General features: G+C 41.1%; 2 protein-coding genes across 3 annotated transcripts; one reads left to right on the top strand and one right to left on the bottom strand.

The window, feature by feature from the left end:
* Nucleotides 1-1,279: 1,279 nt before the first annotated feature.
* Nucleotides 1,280-13,292, bottom strand: pkdccb (protein kinase domain containing, cytoplasmic b). The gene is made up of 8 exons (XM_077731367.1): nt 13,239-13,292; nt 11,694-12,408; nt 10,453-10,566; nt 7,614-7,885; nt 6,715-6,794; nt 5,806-5,913; nt 2,685-2,861; nt 1,280-2,599 (listed from the first exon to the last, which is right to left on the bottom strand). Exons 2-8 carry the CDS (start codon nt 12,231-12,233, stop codon nt 2,508-2,510), a joined length of 1,383 nt encoding a protein of 460 aa, XP_077587493.1. The 5' UTR covers nt 12,234-12,408; nt 13,239-13,292; the 3' UTR covers nt 1,280-2,507.
* Nucleotides 11,808-22,679, top strand: disp2 (dispatched RND transporter family member 2). 2 transcript variants are annotated; one of them, XM_077731364.1, is made up of 11 exons: nt 11,808-12,753; nt 13,438-14,514; nt 16,064-16,208; nt 16,339-16,595; nt 16,676-16,705; nt 16,966-17,089; nt 17,644-17,759; nt 17,864-17,955; nt 18,216-18,313; nt 18,693-18,851; nt 18,945-22,679. In XM_077731364.1, the coding sequence occupies exons 2-11, from the start codon at nt 14,423-14,425 to the stop codon at nt 22,167-22,169; spliced, it is 4,338 nt and encodes a 1,445-aa protein (XP_077587490.1). In that variant the 5' UTR covers nt 11,808-12,753; nt 13,438-14,422; the 3' UTR covers nt 22,170-22,679. The 2 variants fall into 2 exon arrangements, with proteins under 2 accessions (XP_077587490.1, XP_077587491.1); XM_077731365.1 differs by lacking the exons at nt 11,808-12,753; nt 13,438-14,514 and having other exon boundaries at nt 16,075-16,208; nt 16,349-16,595.
* Nucleotides 22,680-22,831: the final 152 nt, after the last annotated feature.

Below are 22,831 nucleotides of genomic sequence, written 5' to 3'. Positions count from 1 at the left end.
GATCCTAATTAAAAAAAAAAAAAACACAGCAAACCAAATGCAAGAAACCGTAACTGTGATGATATATAAGAACAATATGACAAAATGAGTAAGCATAACGTGGCTTGCACAGTAACATAGAACACCCATTAAGTTAATTCTCAAACAAAAGCCAAAACAAACTAGACGCCAGACTTTTTCTCCTCTTTGCTGATGTGGAGGAGGATGAACCGCAGCTGCAACTTCCATAAATCACCACTTATTACTGGAAGAAATATCAGAATGTGCTTTTTTTTCCCTCCTCCAAAGAAATACTTTGGATTTTTTCCATTTAAAAAGGGAGCCACGACTAAGTCTGGGCGGCTATTAATGGAGATGGACGTGGAATCCATTTTAACTAGGAGGAGCTGACATGACTGTCATGATAATGTTTAACCGCTTACCATTTTCTTGCCTTACAGTCTGAGTTACATTCAAATAGTGCAAATATTGTAAATACCGTAAAATATTTTGAACACAAAACAAAACCCTTGTAACATTAATGTATTGTTTTCATTTTTTTCCTCTCAAGTAATATAACAAATTGAAAATTAAATAATTGATGAATATGTTGCAGGAAACCTGAAAAAACACATTTAATCTTGGTTTTCACACATAATTATTTGTTGTAGCAATAAAGGGAAACGACTTCACCCCCTATTTTGTCAATTTGCTGCTACCATTCCATTAGTCCTTCCAGTTTGTCTTGCTGAGTTACTCTGTTAAAAAAAAAAAAAAAAAAAGTCTCCTTATCTTAATGGCAATCTCACTAATCAACTTGCTTTGTCCAGACAACAAGGGGCCAATGAGAGGCTAAAAGAACCTTTGGGGCTTTTTGCTGACGCCACTAGAAAGTGTCATTTTTGGGTCAGGCTGACTTTTTTTTTCACTTCAGTGGTAGAATAAACCAAATTTTTTAAAGATCCTATTTTTGAACTACATGTTTAATTTTGGGATAGCTAGCTGCTGTGACAAAACCTTCCTAATGTGGTCACATTTGCCCTTATCTCAACCTCTGAACCATTCTTATGCACAAAAAGATTGCCCCCCCCCCCTGCCACTATGTGAATGAGACAGTAGGTGTGCTCATTTACATTAGTATTAATTAAGGCCCATAATGAGCTCAGCATGATGCAGCATTTCAATGCATTCCTGAAGCTTTGTGCAAACTCTGCAGTGCTCCAAAGTTGGGCTAACTGAGCCTATTTGGCTGTTACTTATTGCTAAAGCTCATTCAGTAAAGATGCAAATGAACGGAGGAGCAATTTAAGTAGAAATTTATGAAATAAGACTCTGCTGTTACATTTGGTGCAGCATAAAAAAACGACATAAAAGTGACTCATTTTCCATTGAAAATAAAAGTTTCACCCACAAGGTGCACTTATAACACTAAAAGCATAATTGTGTAAGAACAATTAGATTGGAACTCATTGATGATGAATAAATTTAAGTCCTTTACGAAAATAAAAATGCAAGAAATTGGAATGATTTGAAATTATTTTGGCTATAAATTGCTGGCAATATTTGGCCACCACCTTTTTCCAAAATAGAATATCTCCAAGTGGAAGATTTGAAAAAACGGTTGTGTCCATAAACACCATTTAGTCTTCAAACTAACCAAATGTCTAAAAGTTCACTTCGATGTGAAGCGCTGTGGTTGTTTTTCCATTAATTTTGGCCAGAAAAGGTGCTTTTTCTTCGGATTCCCCGTTATGGAATCCATTTCACTTTTCAGGGGTGTTTCTTTAGAAAGTGACATTCACAAACTACTGGCCTGGCATGCATAAACTATAATAAACTTTACATATAAGTAAAGAAAAAAATATTAGGTAGTTGTTGGGACTGATTATTCCCAGGTTAAGGGATATAAATCCATGCAGATTTAGAAAAATTCCTAATCTGCATTGCAGGCTAGAATTTGGCAATTTCACACCGTTAAAAACAAGGTATGTAAAAACCTGCCCGCAAACCGACTGGATTTTTTTGGACTCCCCAAGTTAAAAGCGATCTTGTAAAGGTCCCGTTGACATCACAGTGAGGCTTAGCTCCAGAGCCGTGAGAAAACAGTTGGCACCTCTGCGCATCAGCCTGAGCGTGTACTTGTGTAAGAGCTTTGTTTTCTTTCCTGGTCCTCAGGCTTTTTTTTGCGCTGAACTGCCACAGTTGCAATTCGTACCTCCCAGCCATCGGTGGGGGAGCTGGCTTCACAACAAGCAGCAAATAAAGTCAAGGTAGCAAAGTAAAAAGAAGGCGAAGAAGAAAAAAAAGCACTGGGCTCTCCTTTCCTTAATTCTTCCTTAAGGGAAATCCCTTGAAATAGCAGTTGGCAGAGGTGCAAGTACGAGAGCTACCAAATCGCCTGGGCCACGACTTCTGTCCCGCCAATCCACCACGGAACCCGTCTAATTTAAGCGCAACGAGTTGCTTTTTTGCTTCACATCATCGGGAGTAAATGAGCTGGCTCTAATATTAAAGTCTGTGCGTCATATTTACACGGCTGTGGTTTTTTTCACGTATACCTCAGAGGTTTGGTCGGGCACCAGAAAAGTGAAACTGCTCCTGAAAGTGGCCAATGAGCGACCTGTGGGCAGGGAAAACATTGATTTTTAAAAATGTTCTGGACATAATGGTAAGAGAAATGAAGTTGGAAAGTCGACTTGACTAACCAGCCCATGTTTTCTGTCCATTCAGAGTGAAGCTAGTGCACTGTGAATGCGAGTTGCAGATGTGTGCTGCCTCCGTGGCGCTGTGGACTGACAGCACGCAGCCTTGCTGACTGTAGGAAGGCCAGCAACGGTAGTCCTCGTCCCCCGACGTTGTCATGCCTCGTGTCACGTTGTAGTCTAAACGCATCGACATGACACGTTGTTATGTAAGTCTTGAGCAACACCATAAGATGGATGCAATTTTCATTGTGTAATACAGGACACGGCAAGGGGTGTGGGGAGTATGGGTTCAATTCCCATTGGGTGGTAGTGTGATTGTGAGCATCCAGATTTTGTCTTCAAGACTGCTTTGACCAAAAGACAGATGACATGTGGCTAATGAGTTGGGTTTTTGGGGGGTGGTGGTTAAATTGCAGTAAAATAAAATGGTGCTTTTAAATGACTTCAAACGTGTTCTTTTCTCTAGCTCGGCTCTCCCGGGAAGTTTGACGACCGTGGAATTCTTAGTTTCCGAATAAATCCAGACATACAAATTCTACTATACTTAAAACATTGCCTTAGTAGCAAAAGCCGTTTTTGACTACAGAACAACTAAATAACAAATACCACATTTGAAACCGATTGTTGGAATGCGGTTGCCATCTGACCACCATAAAAAAAGCAAACTACAATCAAAAATAATTCTTGACTTATCTCCTTTTAAGTGGGCCTTTTTTCCTTTCCTTTACTCAACATGTCGTTAGCCTTCCACCACTTTTGTAATTGCGCCATGCCTCTCCTGAACATCTTGAGCTCTCCTTTCCCAGTTACGGCGCGCCACATTGAACGCATCACCCTAGTCCGACCTAAACATTTGCCTTACATTAATCATTCTAATTCTTCCAGTCAGGCAGGCTGTCTTAAATCATCTGCTCCACATTAGCCATGAGAAACACACATACACACTCACACACTACGGCACAAAGCGAAGTCTGAGAGTTCACAGAGAGGAGACGCTGTGTTCCAAACTGTTCACCTTTTGAATAGTAAGTTATGAGTGTATTCATGGTCGAGGAGGGAAAGAAAAAAAAAGACACGAGGATCAGACTTCGGGGGATGAAGAGAGAAAAAGAAGAACAAGGAGTGTTCAGAAAATCGAGGCCCTGTTGTGGAGGGGGAAAAGGTGGCCGACCTCAGCTGTTTGGGCACCAGAGACGTATAGATGAAAGCTCCCTTTGTGTGCCACATGGACGGCTGGAATTGGTCTAATGTATAGAGAAGCCGTCTTACAACGCTTCACTTAAGTTCTCGTATTAGCCTCAGTTGTGGATCTCATCTGCGGGGAATGTCCTTACATCTGCGAGCCATTTCAAAATAAGACTTATTACCTGTTGACACTCAGCCTGTCTCTGTTGAACACATTGGTTATTACAATGGCGTCATCGGGATTTGCTGACTTGCTTCATTGCCAGGAAAAGTGGGTATATATTAATCGATAGCACAGCTTGAAGCAAAATGATGTGTATTATTTGGCGACAAGAAGCAGCTGTGCTGTTGATTTAGTTCAACTGAAAACAGACGCTTTTCTGTTCAAATGAAATATGATGACAATGTGTGTATTTTATCCTGATTTTGGGTGATACCTAAACGCTTTATAGACCAAGTGACTATTTTTTCTAATTTAAAAAAAAATTCCGATGAACTTTCATTATGTTTACAAATTTCTGCTGCTAAATGTAGGTATCAGAGGACTAATGTTTCTTAAATGATCCAAATGAGGATCAAAAGTCTTTGAATAAAAGATGATTCTAAGGACTTTTGAAAGGTTAACATTTCTCATCTTCATCCATTTTCTCAGATTTCATTATCTTGAATTTCCTTAAATTCCAAAGACAAAATTGTGATTAGTTCTCTAATTTTGTCAAATATTTTTTCAAAAGCCCTAAAAGGGTACAATAAAAATATTTTTTTCTCCATTTTGGATACACTAATTCACTAATATGTCATTAAAAGTGAGAGTCTACCTCCAAAAAAACCCAGGAAACTAGGTATATATTTATATAACAATAATCCACTGACTGGACAGGTAAGTAATAACCCCTTACATGCAGTATTGTCAAAAGATGTGACATAACAACATGCATGGGCAATTTAGATGAGGTTATGATGCATATTTTTGAAAAGTTGAAGAACGCATTCAGACAATTGTGAATTATTAATAAGAAATATATGAAAAAAACATTTACCACAAGACAGCATTTAGGGTTAAGTGAATGTGACCAACTGGGTGTCATGTGACTATACTTGCGACCTTCTCACCTTACTCACGGAAACAACCCGCTCATTCAACTTTCCCACTGCTTGCCCTATTATTTAAAAAAAAAAAAAAAAAAAGTGAGCCCGCATAATAACTTGGTCCAGACACCCCTAGTGCAAAACCTCCCCCACAAAAATGTGAAATAATATACACATTTTTCAGGCTCTCTTATCGCTCTTGCAATCAGCCGAGCAGAGGCTTGACTTGTAGCACCTCCCTGCGAAGCTAAAACATTCCCCGCTGGTGTTAGCTTCGGCGCCCGCGGCCTCTTTCCCCTCAATCTGCGATTAAATTCACAAAGAACTGCTATATAAACAGTCCGGCATCTGGGGGTGGGGTGGGCTTGAAAAATTTCACCACAGGAACCCTGCCAGTCGTTCTGTTATTAATATTTCATAAACTACGTGAAGGGATGGCCTGCAGTGGAGTGCAATGTTTACAGCGAGGGGATACAACAACAAAAAAAGAAGACTTTATATGGCAAACTAAGTCAGGACGTAGACTTAAGTGGTTGTTATTTATTTAAAAAGTGGCCAAACTTTCCGTGTATCCCAGCAGACTTTCTGAGCCGGAGACACGCAGGATTAATTCCACTCTGTTGGTTTTGTCCTCTCATTCCAGCCGCCTAATAACCTGTCAAAACAACCCAAGCGAGCGGGAGACCACTGGACCCCCTCCCCCTTGCACACACACCTCTCTCAACCTCCGAAACAAAATGAAAACACTGGTGGAGTCTACGACGAACTTTTCAAATAAGGCCCTGCATTGTGTCCGACGAGTGGGGAGGGCGGAGGGGTCAGCGTAGCATAGAAGAAGCAGGCTTACCTCGGAGAGCAGATGTAGGCAACTTGTCCAGGTGCAGGCCAGACTGGTAAAGTTGCAGGATGTGCTCGAAAGCATCGAGCGTCTCGTTGATGTCGGCTTTTAGCTCACCTGCAGAAGGACGATGCGTTAAAAGGCATGCAAGTAGGGGGAAAATTGGTTGCCGTTTGATATATGGACATATTGGGATGTATGATTCGGAAAATGTCTGTCTTCTATTCAGCTACTTCCTTCATTAACATAACCTACCAAATTGACTAGATGTATATTGTCATTAATGGCTGTTTTTATTTAAAAAAAAACTTTTACAACCTACCATGACGTGTACTGTGAAAATACTGCCAGTTGGAATTGATATTTAGTTGTATTTGATGTCTGTTGCTATTAAAGGCAACCAGTGAGGTAACTTAAAGAGGCAGACACCACCTAGTATAAGTACCATTCATGTGAAAGACTTGGCTTGTTTTATGTATACAAAATGATCTTTTACAAAATTTGATAATGGAGAAAATAAGGTTGAGGTATAAAAAAAATGACATGCTTTTGCAATTGTAAGAATTTTGCAGGGTCAATTATATTCACACACAAACATTGATAAAGCATGGGTATTAGTGACATCGCTAAGAAGGGTGGAATCTGGAATACTTTCATTTGATTGGCTAAGTAGTACTGGCATTGATAAAATGTCGTGGAAATCGTGTATTTTTAAGAGTTTTCTCCACTATTAAGCATACCATTTTAAATGTTTTTTTTCCAACCATTAAATACAATTGCTTCTACTGGGATCATCAAGCTGTTGCCTGTTCCTTTAAATCAGGGGCACGTTATGACAAGACCGCAACATCACAATAAATTCACTCCATGTGTGATCTCGTGCAGGCCGTCATGTTAAGGCGTTACTCTTTTGCTCACCTGTGGCGTTCATGATGCGCTCCACCAGGTGTGTGAGGCCGGGCGGGGCCTGATGAGGGAGCAAGTAGGTGAAAAAGTACCTGGGAGCCACCAGAAGAAAAAAGAAGAAAAGAGTACATCCATCACTGAACATGACTTGAAACTGTAAAGCTGTCAAAGATCTGAAGGGCTGATCAAACGCGACAGGACTCGCTTTTCGCCTCTTTATGAATCATGCCTGCCTGCAAACCACAAATCTGAAGGCCTTGGGTAACAACATTGTGTCAAGACAATAAGTGTCATTTTCAGGTAGCTGTACTCTGTTTCTTTTTACTTTTCTGGCATGTTTTTAACTTTAATCCCTACCTCCCCAGTGGTGTAACATAGGTTAGTATTTAAGCCTTATGTACCAGGCAGAGAGAGGTAAAGTCAATAGTACTGATTGATTGTGACATGGAGGACTTAGTTTTTTTTTTTGTGAACCTCCAAAATCCAGATTCAGAATATTAAAAAATACTGTTTCTGAGTAAATTTAATTGTCCTGAGAGCCAATGTAAATCATTTTTTTTTTAAATCATACGAAAGGAAGGTAAAAAAAATGCTTGGAAACATTTTGTAAAATACCAAATCAGTGTTTAAACCCCCCTAAAATGTCATTTTTTCTAGTCCCACCACACTAACGAACCTATGAATAGTCAAATTAAAGACTTAAAATGATTTTTTCTTTGGATTCATTATTGTCTCGCATCTAGAAATTGATCTCATCACCCCTTTAATAGTTTAACTGTTATAGGTGAATATGTGACTGATAATGTAAAGGAAAAGCTTAGTTTATAAGAGTTTTGATAACCCAAAGTGCTCCGATTCTAGAATGACCAACTAACTCATCCTAAGCATTGAACGTTGGAATTTAGACTTACCTATATGCATTGTAAATGTTCATCTTCTCATTGAGTCCCTCACACAGTCCGCGGGAAGAGCAGGCCAGGGTGAAATTTCGATGTGGAAACTGCAGGAAGCAGTCAGCGTGGTGGCCGCAGGGCGTGTCGGCCGCGCTGGCGTCGTCCAGGTCGGTGAGCTTGAGCTCACCCGATACCATGACAAACTGGCGCGGCTGAAAGTCCAGAAGGGCAACAGATCCGAGTGGAGAGCGTGACAGGAAATGCAGGAGGCGAACCAGGTCCAGACACACCTGGAGGGATGCAAAACAAAAGCCTTCTCATTATCTGCTTCGTTGTTTACTTAGCTGCAGTGAGATAATCCTGTTAAGATGGTCTAATGAGATTGTAACGAGAGGATTAATCAAGAAGTTGTTGACTTTAAATAGCAATTTACTGTATCTATTTGCTACCCCCCTTTGTAAATACTCAGTGTTTTTTACATCTCTTTAAATTATTATAAAACTAGTCCTTTTGAAGGAGACTGTTAGAATGTAAAAATAAATTATGTCTCCTAAAAGGGTACAGCAAAGCACTACTAATGTTTAAATTAAATTCCTAAATCTAAAAAGAATGAAATTAAAATGAAAACAAGGCAAAAAATATGCTTAGATAAGGTTTTCTATATCCAAGAGTATGCAGGTTTTAATTGAAATAATACAGTTACCATATCTGTAACCTTTACAAATTAACTACCAGTTATTTGTATAAACACAACTGGAAAAAGGAACCAAACTGAAGTTGTCATACTTTTTTCTTAACTGTCAAATGTGATTAGTGAAAGAAAAACAAATGTCAAAATGTTACTTTTTTTTGTTTCATCAGCTGTGCACTACCAAGCCATAAAATAAACGTGTGTGCATGTATTTACAGTAACAGTACAAATGTACTGCAGCTAGGGCTGGGTACTGTAAAGGACTTTGACGTCACTAACACAGTAAAAACGGCAGTAGGTGAAACCGGACACGCCTGGATTACTGTAGGCCTCACACATGTAGCTGACATTGAGCGGGCTGCACCAGGGAGGTTTTTCCCTGACGCCTCTTTAGTAGAAAAAAAACTGCAAGCAGTATAGGATAGCATGATTTTTTTTTCTCTCCCCTCAAATCATTGTTTCTGCGTAAAGTTCTTTCAAACCACAAGGACACAATAAAGACCGACAGTATTTCCCAAACAACAAGGCTGTCCTGTCATGTTCATGCCAGGCCAGTACTTGGCAATGTCACACTAAAGAAATGCTGCCTTTCTCTTGGACGTGGGTTCAAAGTTGGACATGATTAAATAAGTAATGCCACACAGATGGGTGTATAATAAGGTTGCATGGACATTTTAAAGACAAAACAGTACTGTGGGGCAGAACTTGTTTTAGTTGTTTTTGACAGTTTTTTTCACTAACAGATTGAAGAAACTTCTTAAATATTTTTTTAACACGACGGCAACTTGCCGTAATGATTTTCCAATATGAATAATTGAGGCCGCCTCCAAAATCTTTGGAATGTACTGACTAGCTTTCCACTGAGTTCACTTAGGAAAGTCCTAAATTTTAGGTGGTCTATAACTTCAATGTACTTTCTTGGCAAAGAATGACTACTTTACTATTTGAGGAATAGATTTTTTTTTTTTTAAAGGAATGAATAAATTTCTGAATGAACCCAACCCTTCCACTCCTTTTCCTGTGTTTGGGTATGAGAATGCATTTCTCATTCTTGGTACTCTCCAAAGCACTAATGAAATTTCTCAAGGGGGTACGGGCTGCTTCCTGACATGATTCGTGTAGCAACTTTCTTCCATTCCACAGAGATGTCAGCCAAAAAACACTACAAAAAAAAACCTCATGATACTGTACGTGTCAGTGGAATGGAATTAATATTCCATTACAATATGGTCCAATTATGTCATGCTAATGATGTTCCATTCTATGATTTAGTATCACAATCAATAGCAGGATTGAGCTAACTATCTTGTTTTATTTACACCATATGTTCGTGTTGTGTAGTGATTTATTTGATGCTTGATTTTGTGGTATTGGGATACACGTGGTTGTTCTGCATCATTGATTTGAAAAGTACTGTGGAATTGAAGACATAACAAATTCCTAAATTCGATGACAGTGACAAAAGAAAGACATGAAGGGGCCTTCTAATGTACTGCATTGTTTTTCCGATATATAGTATAACCTTATCCCCCATTTCTATTATGTATGCCAGGCCAGTAATTGGGTAACTTGGTCACTTAAAAATGAAACATTTGGTTCAAACAACATCACAAATCCCTGAAACGATTTTATATATTTTCATTTTACAAGATTGAACCTAACTATTTAGCCTGTTGTATTGTTTTTATTATTATCACTAATATGTATAATCCTTAGCTTTGATCTCCGATTAAAAAAAATATTACCCCTCAAAAATGGGACTTATACTACACCATGACTTATATTTCTTCCCGCTCTTAAACATTCTTACCTGTTGTGACTTAAAATAAAAAGTCTTTCAAACATAGCAGCGCACACTTTCACACTTGGAGTCCCGCTGTGTAAATTCGCCCTCTTTCGACTCCCACTGTAAGCATACCTGCGATGGGGGTAGAGTTAAACTTGTGTGCGTGTGTGTGTGTGTGTGCTACATTGGATTAACTCCCGGTCTCATCTCCATTCCAAGCCCGGCCTGATCAAATACAGCGAGGGGACAGATGTCGGCGCTCCTAAAGTTTCAGCCTTCATTTGGAGGTCTGCGCACGCACGCGTTCTTGCGAATACAGGCAGTGGGCCAACTGCAGTGCGGTTAAGCAACAAAGTAGGGGAAGAGCATCAAGAGCTTACCCTAAAGCGGTCCTCCCAGGGGCTCTGGAGCAGACGGAGCATCTGGAGTGGGGTCCCCTGCTCCAGGATGACTGTCACTCGGCCTCCCGCGTCTCCAACACAGTGACCGCGCAACTGGTGAAACCACATTAAAACATCAGAGACTGATATGAAGCAGCCCTTGGTCAGATTTGGGCAAACTAAAAGTGGCTTTAAGTGCGGAGGGAGTAGGGAGAGTGAGCACAGAGGCGCATTGTCTGCTGCGGAAAAATTTCACCCTAAAGGTCCAGGAGAGGGTCAAGGGATTTAATTGAATTAGATGGGACCGTCCTGCAACAAGCAGCTGGAGTATTTGGCTTGCTTGACTAATTTGAGATGGAAAGATGTCTGCGTGTCTGCTGATTTTTGGGTAAACATCAAAAGAAATGTCCTTTACATTATTAAGTCCCTGTACTGTTTAGGCATTGTGTATGAGGTTTATATGTGATTGTTTGGTGTTTTAAAATTTCAAAGCAATGTGGATCTATTTTTCTATACAGCGATAGAACTTGTTTATAGAGTGGGTGGCCTATGTTTGTGCCACCATAAAATAGTTTATGCTTTTGAAACTTTTTTTGAAAGGGAAGGCTATATATATATATATATACTAAACCCTTGACTCAAGTTACTAAAAACAGTTTTCTATCATTACTGTTGTGCATGTTTAGTTCTTTTCTGTTTGACATTCAATAAATACCTTTCCCTCCATGCAAATGTAAGAAAATTATAAGTAAAGTTTTGACTCAAAGTGTGACCTCAACAAAAAAATATTCATATAACGTTGTATTTTTTTGTTTGCAGAACAGGGTCATATGTGCATATGGATTCAATGGCCGGCCTCTTGTATCCATTAAAGAAATAAACACTTACATATATTTGTAAATTGAACACATAGCCAGGGATTTTTGATGTATGAAAAGAATAATATGAATATTTTAAACTTTAAGTGCACTTCAAAAGACTTTCCCTGCTTTGTTGCATTATTGAATTTAAGTTGCAAAACTTTGCTCTCTCAATTGAAGCCATATTTAGACTTTTAGACATATTTAGGAATATTGATTCATACATAACTTTGAGATCATTTCAAGTAACTAGGGAGGTTTTCATTCAACATTTCTTACTGTTTCTCCTTATCAACCGGTTTGCATTCTCCAGCTCCCCATTGAATCACTTTACTTTCACAAAAATAGTTCAAAAGTGCAGTTATATAGTACTTCAAATACCTTGATGACATTGGGATGCCGCAACCGGTGTAGTAGGACCACTTCCTTGCTGATCTTGGAGGAAACCAACTGACGACATCCATGGGGGTCCTTAAAGCCCTCCACACACTTGCCCATGTCGATGCCGTTCTCGTTGACCATCTTGAGGGCCACCGGTTCCCCTCCGGCCAGCGTCACCTTCACCACCAGCTTGGTGTACCCGGATCCGAGCACCTCCAGCGGCTGCGCGTCCCGCAGAGCTCCGCAGCCCAGCGGAGCCCTCGAAGCGGAGCCACGCGTCAGCTCGTCCCGCAGAAAGGACTCCCAAGCGGAGAGCGGCTCCTCGTCGCGTCCAGCCGGGAGCAAGGGTAGGATTTCTTGGCGTCTTTGCGCCAGTCGTAGGCTCAACGCCGCACGAAGCGAGGCCAACTCTTCCTCCGGATGTGCGTGGCCGCTCCCGAGGCGATGCACGCTGCCGAGGAGCAAGCACACCAACACGGACAGGACCGCCACGGACAGCACGGTGGCCGCGCGTAACGACTTGCCCACAGCGGCGGGCATGTTCCACGAGCGGTAACGAGCGAGGGAGGGCACTTGTGGCGACTACTGACTTGGGTGCAAAGATTGTTCACGCTGATCCTTCCCCACCTCCTTCTCCGCGTGGAAACTCCCACTGGAGGTGTGTCCTGTCCGCGCGTAACTTTACACCCGGCTGCACGGCTACCCAGCATGGTTCCTGGGCGACAATCCATCACTGTCATCATCATCTGTTTCAATGCAATCAATGAACATTTCTGGACGCGCATTCATTGGAATCATTCATAGGGTAATTGACTACTTTGGATTATTAAAAACAACAGCTTGACCCCACAAAACCTGGTGTTCACGCACGCAGCTCACGAGCCGTATGTGGCTCTTTGCTTCCTGCCCCATTCAAAGTTGATGACCGATTTTTGTGATCATTTCTCAGTCTGGTCAGTAGACGGCAACAAATCCCCACTACACGAAATATAAATATGTTTTCAAGTGAGCATTTTCAGGAGATCCAAAACAAGATCTTTAACAGAACCACATCAACTAGGTACGTTTTCTACATTCTAAGAGGCGATGGTATTTCAAAATATTTGCTTTGTGAATATTGTGTACTTTCCTTTGTTTAATCTCTCCATACATAATAGCAAAACGTCCACAATGGTGTCCATTCACAGCCTAATTGTAAATCATCTTATTAACGGACAGTTTACATTTGCTCATGTTTGGTCAGGATACTTCAGAAAATTTGGGACGTGCAAACAAACACGTCGGCCACTCCATGACCAGCACCATCCGTGTTGTGCGTATAAGACTAAGTAATTTAATCAATGTCTCAGGTTAACAAGACATTAACCAGCCCAGCTCCATCACAGGATGCTTTACAGGGGCAAAGAAGACAAAAAATTTCATTATGCCTTCAAGAAACATGGGTATAGCATGTGCGAGTGCAGAAGTTCATGCTTAGAAAGTATATGGTTTTACATTTTCTTGTGGCACTTTGATGATAATGATAGTTTAAAGTTGTACATTTACCCAAGATGACTGCCCTTCCGTCCCATTCACGTTTCAGTTCTTCATCTCCATCTCTTCATCGTGATTCATGGAAACGCTAATGGATAGAAATTAGGTCAAATTAGCAAGATGAAAAAAGCGCTCCACCCAACTGTGGATCTCATTTAAAATCTCCAAACTGTCTTTGATCTCTCCGTTTACTGCTTCATGTCTTTTCTAGTTGCTCCAGTAAGACCGCCAGGGTCCAATCCAGTGCCAGGATTCCTATTAGGAAGAAGAGTCATAGAGAGCATCATTCATCTGGCGTGTCAAACTCATGCTTTTCAAATGAAAATGACACCCAGCAGTGGCATTTCCTCCATATACGTAATATAAGTCAGCACAGTTATCTCAACCAGTGGTTCATTGTCCTATTTTCATCAATCCCCCGAAAAGATAGTTTTTTCTTTCTCTTTATGTTTTCAAAATTATTTCAGCTACATAAATGATATGTAAAACCCTAAGAATCCTAAGCATTTGCAAACCCCATTTTTGTAAACATCTAAAAACTAAAAAATGGATTAAAAATGCAATTATTGTTTTTTTTAAAAGGGGGAATATCTGGAAATATTATATACATCCATAATCTTCATTTGAATTTGATCCTAAAACGTCCTACGTATGATCCTAAAGTCAGCACTCATGATTTACTTTCTCGGACCGCACAAAATGATGCGGTGGACCAGATTTTGCCCCCGGGCCACCTCTTTGACACATGCATTAGATTATAATGCTGTGCAGGTAAATTATTAAAATCAGTACAGCCTACTCTAGAATATAACTGATTCTATTAATAATAAGAATCCATTCTCAGATTGAAAAGAGAGCATGAGCTAATATTGTGTGCATTTAAAAATGATAGACTATTTTCTTGCCGAGGTGTCAACGTAAATTGGGTTAATAACATCATCGCTGGTGAATCGTTAACACGGAGGCAGCGGTTTACTTGGCGACCAATTGGCAAGCAGGCGACCACCGATCCGCCAATCGGAGCACAATTCGGGGCAGATGAAGCCGCAGAGCCGCGGTGTTGCTCCCTACTAGTAACCCCGGTAACAAGGCTCGCGCCCGAAGCAGAGGGAGACCTTCCTCCCTTTATCACCTCGATCCACATTGTTGTTATTATTATTACTATTTCTAACTGGCAAATGTAGACGAGGAGGCTGATGGATGCTCACTCGACCACAGGGGACAGCACGGATGCGATAGTGATGGAGGATTCTCAAGAAGAAAGGGATACCCAGGAGGCTTATCATGGGTGGGTTGATTGAATAATTATTTTTGCTTTTTTTTGTTTTAATCTTAAGAAAACGACCTTGCTGTATATATTTGTGTGTATGCTTCAATTGTTTAACCCCAGTAGTCTTAAATAATTAAGCACCCTTACACATCCTAATCCTAATCAGAAAAAAACAATAATTACAACAAAAAATAATTTCCATCTCATTGAAGTCTACATTAAGATAGTATTTTCTGACATGTATATTTTTTGTTGTCATTTTTTTTTCTGTGTTGGCGCAGTATTCTGAGGCAATTCAATACAAGTGCTCACTAAATATGCAAGTGACAATCTTAGTTATGCATTTACAAGGCTTACCTACGCAGCTTTTAACAAAATAATTTGGCTGATAGGTAGGATACGCCCTGAACTGGTGAGCAGTCGTCAAACACAGGCATAGACATTTCCCGTTCAGGGTCCATATCCCAGTTTATTTGCTTTTTCAAGATCTGAAATATCAACACGGATAGCTTACGAGTGCAGCAGCCAGTATTAAGCGTGTTGTTTTGGTTGGTATTCCCGCGTGCTTAAATGTGTAATCAGGTTTACCTAATGTCAGCATGCAGTAAAAAATGTCCATTCCCAATATGACACCGTTGTAAATTATTTTCACACTCATCATCTGAAATATTGATGAGTTGCTTCTATTTCTGTTGTTCGATATTCGAAACACGGCAAACATTAAACCGTGCTATCAAATAAAACAATCATTTGGTATTAGTTCAATAGAATGCCGTATAATAATGTCTGACATCCATTAGTATTGGTCAGGGGTACCTTTCAACACATTGGCGGCTAAACTATTTGGACTGGAACAAAATGATTGGACGTCTGTTGCTGTCAATGGCAGCCATACAAGTTCAAATAGATTCGATGTCTATCATTGCCAATGACAGTGAGTGAGTTACGAGTTAATGTCATACAAACAACTAAGACCATTGCTGCTGTGTCTTCCTGCATCACTGCACCTTATTAGAGGACACATTAAACAGGGTGAGGTCACTTGCCTTTGTTGATTTACTGTGTTACCATAGCGACAAGACGAGAAGTGCGGTTGCATCTTGTCCACTGTGGAAAAACAAACATGGTACACATTACACCTCACAATTACAATCCCTAAAATGGACTATGTATCCCCCATAGGTGTTGCCCTCCACGCCTTTAAGGAAAAAAAGTTGCAAAAATAATAGCAAAAAGCAAAAGAGATGCTCTAAAACTTTTTTTCTAGTATCTGAGCAATGCAAAAACAATTCAGCCTACTGCCTTGTGCCGCTTAGTTGAGTAATTAGTTTACAAAGATCGAAGAAGACACCACAACCACTGGTGCTGAACATAATAGGGAAATGCACTCCATAAATCGAAGCTATACTCAAATTTACCCTCTCATTTTTCTGCAGTCTTACTAAAAATACTAGCATCATTAGTTCTGCCAACGGCAACAAAAAACACAAAACTAAAGTAGGATTAGAAATTTAAGAATTCCACCCTATTCACATTTGTTATTCTCCCTGCTACTCTTACCCTACAGTGGGATCCCGGTGCTATCTTTGTGCCCCCCAGACAGCACGTACCCGGAACAGAGCAATCTTAATACCCTCCGAGCTGAGCAGGAGATGTGTGACAGCTGCAGTAGTCTCGACAGACCTTCTTCATCTGGCAAACTTTATCACCAAGTATGTTAAAAAAACATACCGCATTATTGAAGAGGGAACGATGAACTGGATTGACTTGGGTGAAATATTTCAAGGCAATAACACTTAAAAAGTGATTGAAACCCTTCATTATTCCACTCCTGAAATTAAGGTTCCTACAGGTCAAGCTCAACTCCATAAATGCACCCACTGCAGCCCCTACAACGCTCTCAAGCCAAACATGTGCTGCGAGCCAAACAGCACTAGTGGCCCTTACGCCGAGCCGGGCATGGAGGTCCAAATAGGCCACAGCTGTAGTTTTACTCACGAGGGACCTGACCAGCTTGGTCTGTCGAGGTGCCGCTGGCTACACGGCTCAAGAGAAGGTGGCTTGCAAAAAGCCACACAGCGGCATGTGGTGACAGTTGGGTGTGTTTTCTAACTTTATTTTTTTTTAATGTTCATCTGTGGGGAGCCATTTCTAAAAGACGTATTTGTCTCATTTACAGGGATGGAGGACTTGACTGCTTTGTGAGAAAGTAAGAACATTTTTTTTTTAATTCTGGGTTCGGACTGGCCACGTTTTATTGCACACTGACCTTTACGCCGGCAACAGTTTAAGTCAGCGTACCCCAAACACCTTTCAGTTAAAATTGAAGTAATATAAAGATGTAATTTTACAACTTTCTAATCCTCATCATTCCATCTAATATTAGACCAAAAGTTGTTTTGTACTGATACAGACCTTACGTCGACGATATATACTGCAATTGAGTACATCATCTTTTTTGTTCTTCAGTTATTCTCAGATTCTTGTAGACTACCCTTTAGAGGTCTTACTGGGATGTGCATTGGTGCTCCTTTCATGTTCGCTTGCTGGACTTTTGATTGGACCGCTGCCCGACTTCTCAGAGCCTCTGCTGGTGAGTCTGGTTGAGAAATTAGTCTGAAAATTTTTTTTGGTGCACAAAAACATAAGCAGTGGATTTCAAACATTCAACTTTTGCCATTGCAACCCAAAGTTCAAGTACTATACATATTTTCGAGAACATGCAAATGTGTATAGTTTCACATGAGAAATAGCGGAGTTATTTATGGCCGTCAATAGCAGCCAGTGTCATTTTATTCTAGAGTTAAACTGCCACAAGCATATTTGGAAAATGAAACTCCCCTTTGTGTGTCTCTCTCTCTCTTTCAAAATGAAATATGATCCTTCCCGACCACCTCAAAGTGATTTTTCATTATATTTTATCCTGAATGACTTTAGTCTCATCTGAGTCATCCCCATCATCTTTCATAAGAATTCACTATATTAGATCAAATTACACCCCATTAGCATCTTGATGAAATTAATTAACAGAAATAGTATAACCACAGGAGACTAATTATTGGCAAAAATTAAATGCCCTGCACTGAATGTCAATTAAGGACACTTGATATATCATTTAAGCATAATAATTTTGTTTTGATTCTTCAGGGCTTTGAGCCACAAGGCACAGACATCGGCGTTCGGCAGTCCAGTTTGTCAAGGCTGCGGGAAAACACTGGCCCAGGGAAACCATTGTCTTTTTTGCCCCAGCAGCTCAATAAAAGGTCAGCAGAAAGTTAGGGCAAAATGCATGAATAAAATCATCCCTTCTACTATTGATTCCTTCACTTAATTTGGAAACATTTATCTCTGTTTTTACTTTGAGTAGTGGAGAGGAACGACATAACACCTCTGGATCCAGATACAAGAGGATGCTAGCCAAAGACTCGACCTCAGAATCATTCCTCTGTGACGGTCCTGGTGAGTCCTTCTTTATTAGATTTTAATTAAATAACAATATATTGGATTAGGAAGACTGAGTTCATGTGGTTGTGTGATTATTTTTTATGGTTGTCATTTCAAAAGGCCACACAGTTTTAATACTACATAATTTTAACGTTAATTGAAGTTAGTTTTGTTACACAATACAATAATCACTGAAATATTACAAGTGCAAGAATAAAAGGATGATTCGCATTTTGCCGTATTGTATCTGAAGACCATCTGTCTATGCTTCACAGGCCAACATTTGTCGCAGCTGGTGTTCCGTTCAGAAAGCTCAGCTAGTCTGTGGAGCCTGAAAGCCATCCGTGCCATGTGTGAGATGGAAGAATCCAGGGTATGATCTGATCTCTACTTGCCTTGATTAGTCATGTCCCGATCTGATACTCAGATTATCAGACAATATTGGGTTTGGTCAAAAGATCGGATCTGATCCTGGTGCTCGTAGTTAACTGGGATAGGCACTAGTATCCTCTGTGATCCTTGTGAGGATACGCAGTACAGAAAAACAATGAAAAAAACAAATATCTGATTCCAAATTATAGAGTCTGCATGCACCTTTAGTCTTCACTTATCGTATTTATCCCCAGTAAATCAATCATAATCTTATTTTAACAAGCCATGGTGGAAAAACTCAAGAAGATTGGCTCCAATGACATTTAATGGGATAATTATTTGTTTACGGTTTGGAAAAACACCTCCCCTGTACATCTCAGATTCGCTCCCAGGCTCAGTTCCAGGACGTGTGCCAGCAGCATGTGAGAGGGGAGGCCGAGTCAGTATCCAGAAGCGGCTGCTGTCCCAGCTGGTCCTTAGGAAATTACTTGGCCTCGCTCACTAATGCCTCGAGCTGCTTCGACCTAACCTCGCAACAGGTAGCGGATGCATAGCTGCCAACAAACGACAGATCCAACAGGTCGTTTTGCATCTAATCTTTATCTAACATTCAACGTCTTTCTTCCCCTCAGGTCTCTGAGGCACTTCACCTTCTCCGGAAGTGTGCACCACACTACCATAACGGACATCTAGTGCAGGCCTGTTTCCAGAGACCCAAATACGGCAGCTGCTCTTTTGTCCCGTCACGCTGCAAACAATCCCGCATGGTGTTCCAAATCTTGCACTTCCTGGTCGATAAAGATTTCCTTGGCCCGCAGACGGCTGAATATCAGATCCCCACTCTCAAGTATAGTCTTCTGTTTCTACCGGTGAATAAGGGGAAACACATGATGGAGATCTACATGAGGAGCCTAAAGAGGAGCGATCTGACGTACAATAACACAACAATCACAGGGATGGACCTCGGGATCAAGCAAATGCTATTCAAGCATTATCTATCGAGAGATTCCGTGTTCCCGGTCCTTGCAATCATCTTTCTTCTTATCACAATGGCCCTCTACCTTCACTCTCTCGTCATGGTGGCGATATCAGTGGTAGCAATCAGCGGGTCCCTCCTCACTTCCTATTTTCTTTATAAAGTAGCATTTCGCCTGACGTTCTTCCCACTGATTAACCTCTCAGCTGCGCTTATTCTCCTTGGAACATGCTCCAATCAAATTTTTATCTTTGCTGACTACTGGAATATGCAGCTGTCCCAGAAGCCCGCAGTGTCCCTGGGTAAAAGAGTACACAAGGTTTTGCAGGAAATGGGTTATTTGATTTTAGCGTCAGGGTTGACCTCCAGCGCAGCGTATTGTTCCGGTTATCTCAGCAGCATTACGGCTATCAGATGTTTTGCAGTTTATCTTGGAACCGCCTCGTTTATCGGTTCCCTTTTGGCACTTGTGTGGCTGCCGTGTGCTTTCGTCTTGCGGGAACGTTACGCTGAAGCGTCCGCTTCATCGCATGGATGGAAGCCCTGCTGTGCCAAAAAACCCAGTGTATTCTGGGAAGAGAGTTCACGCAAGAAGTGTCTTTTCACATTTGGCCAAAAGCTGAGAGAACTGAAGCGAGGTCTTGCCAACACGTCCAATTTAGTGTTTCTCAAAATTCTACCTTGCGCGGTAGTGAAGTTCCGATATATCTGGGTTTGCTGGTTTGCAGTGCTGGCCGCGGGTGGGACGTACATGTCCTGCTTCGACCCAGGAATGAAGCTGCCTACTCTAGAGAGCGGCATCACTCAGCTTTTCCGCTCCAGTCACCCATTTGAGAGATATGATGCGGAATATCGTCACATGTTCATGTTTGAGAGAGAGATGAATGGAGAAGATAGGCCAGTGACACTGACGCTTGTTTGGGGTGTCAAACTCACTGATAATGAAAATCACTTCAACCCCAAAAGCAATGGCTCCTTGGTTCTTGATCCTGACTTCACAATGAGTCAACCCAGTGCACAAGTTTGGTTGAGGAACTTGTGCGGTGGTGTGCAAAACCAAAGCTTTTACCTTTCTCCGCCTGATGACAAAGACGCAACAATAGATGTCTGTTTCATGGAGCAGCTCATAAACTGGGTCTCTCTCAGAAGATGCTCAGAGAATAATGGCAAACTACATGTTTGCTGCAATAATGTTACATTTCCCTTCCGTCCTCGTGTTTTCGAGAACTGCCTGAGCGAGATGTTGGCAGAGAGGTCCTCCGAGGGCGATCCAACGCATGGCGGCGTGCACTACCAGCCAGAGGGCCGGATTGCTGCTCTTGTATTGGCATTCAAAACCACATATCGCTACAACTTCAACTTCAACCAAACAAATGTTTTCTACAGGGAAACCCTGGCGTGGTTTAACAAAGAAATATCGGGAGCGCCACCTGGGTTGCAAAACGGTTGGTTTGTTAGTCAGTTGTCTCTTTACGACTTGCAACACTCTTTGAGCTCAGAGATGTTGCTGGTCACTGGATCCTCGGTGTGTCTTACATTTGTTTCGCTGCTATTAACTACATGGAACATTCCATTGAGCGTATACGGGACCGTGGCCGTTGGAGGCAGCGTTTTTGTCACTATAGGACTCCTAGTTCTGTTGGAGTGGCAGCTAAGTGGCATCGAGGCTCTCTTCATCTCATCTGCAGCTGGGTTATCCGTTGACTTTGTAGCCAACTATTGTATTTCGTACTGTTTTGCACCTCATTCGGACAAAATAGGGAAAGTAGCTCATTCCACCAAGAGGATGGGATGTCCTGTAGCAATAGTGTCAGGTGCGTTTTTCTGCACCGGGATCATCATGTTGCCTTCAACCGTGTTACTGTTCAGGAAATTGGGCATTTTTTTATTTTTGGTCAAATGTGTATCTTGCGGATTTGCGACCTTCTTTTTCCAGCCACTGTGCTGCTTTTTCGGTCCTCAGAAAAACTGCTGGAGGGTTCCACTTCCGTGTTTATCAGATCCGTCAGACGGCATGCTGTCATCTTGCTCAGGGGGAGAACCGGACCCATCCTCCACTAATGGGGGTTTAGGTAGGGCAAGAGCAAATAGATTTTATGACAAACAAACAGGTGACTACCTTTACCCGAATCAACAAAAACAGAAGGGAACAGGAGGTGCAGTCAGGGGCCCAGAGCAGTACGAGCTGCAGCCTTTAGCTTATCGACTCAGCGATAGTTTTGAAAACAGCACTTGCACAAGTAAGCTGTCCAATAGACCATCTGTGCTGTCCGATGAGATCGAGTATTGTGGGAGGGACACATTTTCCGACGGTGAAAGTGGGGAGACGTGCGGTCGACAAGCGCCTCACGCTCTACAGACCTCATCGCCATACAAAGAGAACCCAACACGATCAGACATGACCGCCGGCAAGAGAATGTGTAAAACCTGCCGAGATCGTTCCAATACGTTGCAGCAATGGACTAATCAAACATTTTCATCATCCTCCAGTATGGATGAAATGATAACAAACCACACAGGAGAGACCACAGAGCAGCCATGTTTATGCACAGAGGAACAAACCACAGAAGATCGACTTCTTCAGCCCTCGCAATCTATGAGCTCCTGTGAGTTTCTGGATGATTCTAATGAAACGTGCTTGAGCGACATTGAACCCGGGCCTTCCAATGGGCAGCAGGGCGACGTAGAAACTCAGTTACAACCGGGACACCTGAACGGAAAGAGAGACACTCTGCGTCTCTCACTGAGAGAGACTGTTTACGAGATGTGTGGAAAAGGTCACAGCAGTCAGACTGAAGAAATGGTCATCTTACCCAACAGTAAACCAGACCTCCCAGATGTTTGGATAAAGAGAGCTGGACAACGAGATGATACGCTTTAACAGAAGAATGAACATTACAAAAACTGTTAACACTACAATTAAGAGTGTCAAGCAAGTACGCGTTTATATATATTTTTTGATCGATTCTGTGCGAGCACAATGTTTGTACCCAGTAGCCAATGAGGAAATGATTCATTAAGTGTCTGTCAGTTATAGTGTCAAAATTTATAAACGTATATTGCTCCACAGACAAAGTCAAGACAGTTTATACTCGTGCCGTCAACTGAAAGTTTAGGTATTTGTTTCTGTGCATAATAATCAACAAGACAGTATGTGTGTTGAGTCATCATGATACGGATTTAATGGCCAAATATCTCGCATTTTTTATTCTACAAAACATGGCAATTTAAATGATCTAATTTGTATTTCACCAAAAAACAGTCAGGAAGAAATTGTGCCAAATGTTTCAACTCGTATGCAAAAAAAAAAAAAAATGTCTACTGTGTTTATATGAAAAAGGTAAATGAAACTGTATGTATAATTGTGGTGTAGAAAAGAACTGTAATGCGCCTTCACTACTTGTAGAAAAAAAAATATTTATTGCAGATTTTTAAGTGAAAATTAAGGATCGTTTTTTCCAATGAAATTAAATTCTCAAATCAGTTTAACAGACATAAACCTACTTAGTTTTTTTGGTCTAAATACAATGTTTTCAATAAGTG

Source organism: Stigmatopora nigra, chromosome 13 (assembly GCF_051989575.1).
Source record: "Stigmatopora nigra isolate UIUO_SnigA chromosome 13, RoL_Snig_1.1, whole genome shotgun sequence".
In the NCBI taxonomy this organism is placed as follows: Eukaryota; Metazoa; Chordata; class Actinopteri; order Syngnathiformes; family Syngnathidae; genus Stigmatopora; species Stigmatopora nigra.
Note: the sequence above shows the minus strand (reverse complement) of the source record. Positions and strands in the feature narration are given on the sequence as shown.

What these genes read in the sequence shown, in the direction of transcription:
- disp2 (XM_077731364.1), top strand. Translation starts at nt 14,423, where the DNA reads ATGGATGCTCACTCGACCACAGGGGACAGCACGGATGCGATAGTGATG. An exon ending in CCCCAGCAGCTCAATAAAAG is followed by an intron (nt 17,760 to 17,863) that starts GTCAGCAGAAAG and finishes TACTTTGAGTAG; the next exon opens with TGGAGAGGAACGACATAACA. An exon ending in TCGACCTAACCTCGCAACAG is followed by an intron (nt 18,852 to 18,944) that starts GTAGCGGATGCA and finishes TCTTCCCCTCAG; the next exon opens with GTCTCTGAGGCACTTCACCT.
- pkdccb (XM_077731367.1), bottom strand. Translation starts at nt 12,233, where the DNA reads ATGCCCGCCGCTGTGGGCAAGTCGTTACGCGCGGCCACCGTGCTGTCC. An exon ending in GGCATCCCAATGTCATCAAG is followed by an intron (nt 10,567 to 11,693) that starts GTATTTGAAGTA and finishes TGGTTTCACCAG; the next exon opens with TTGCGCGGTCACTGTGTTGG. An exon ending in TGGACAGAAAACATGGGCTG is followed by an intron (nt 2,600 to 2,684) that starts GTTAGTCAAGTC and finishes CCCTGCCCACAG; the next exon opens with GTCGCTCATTGGCCACTTTC.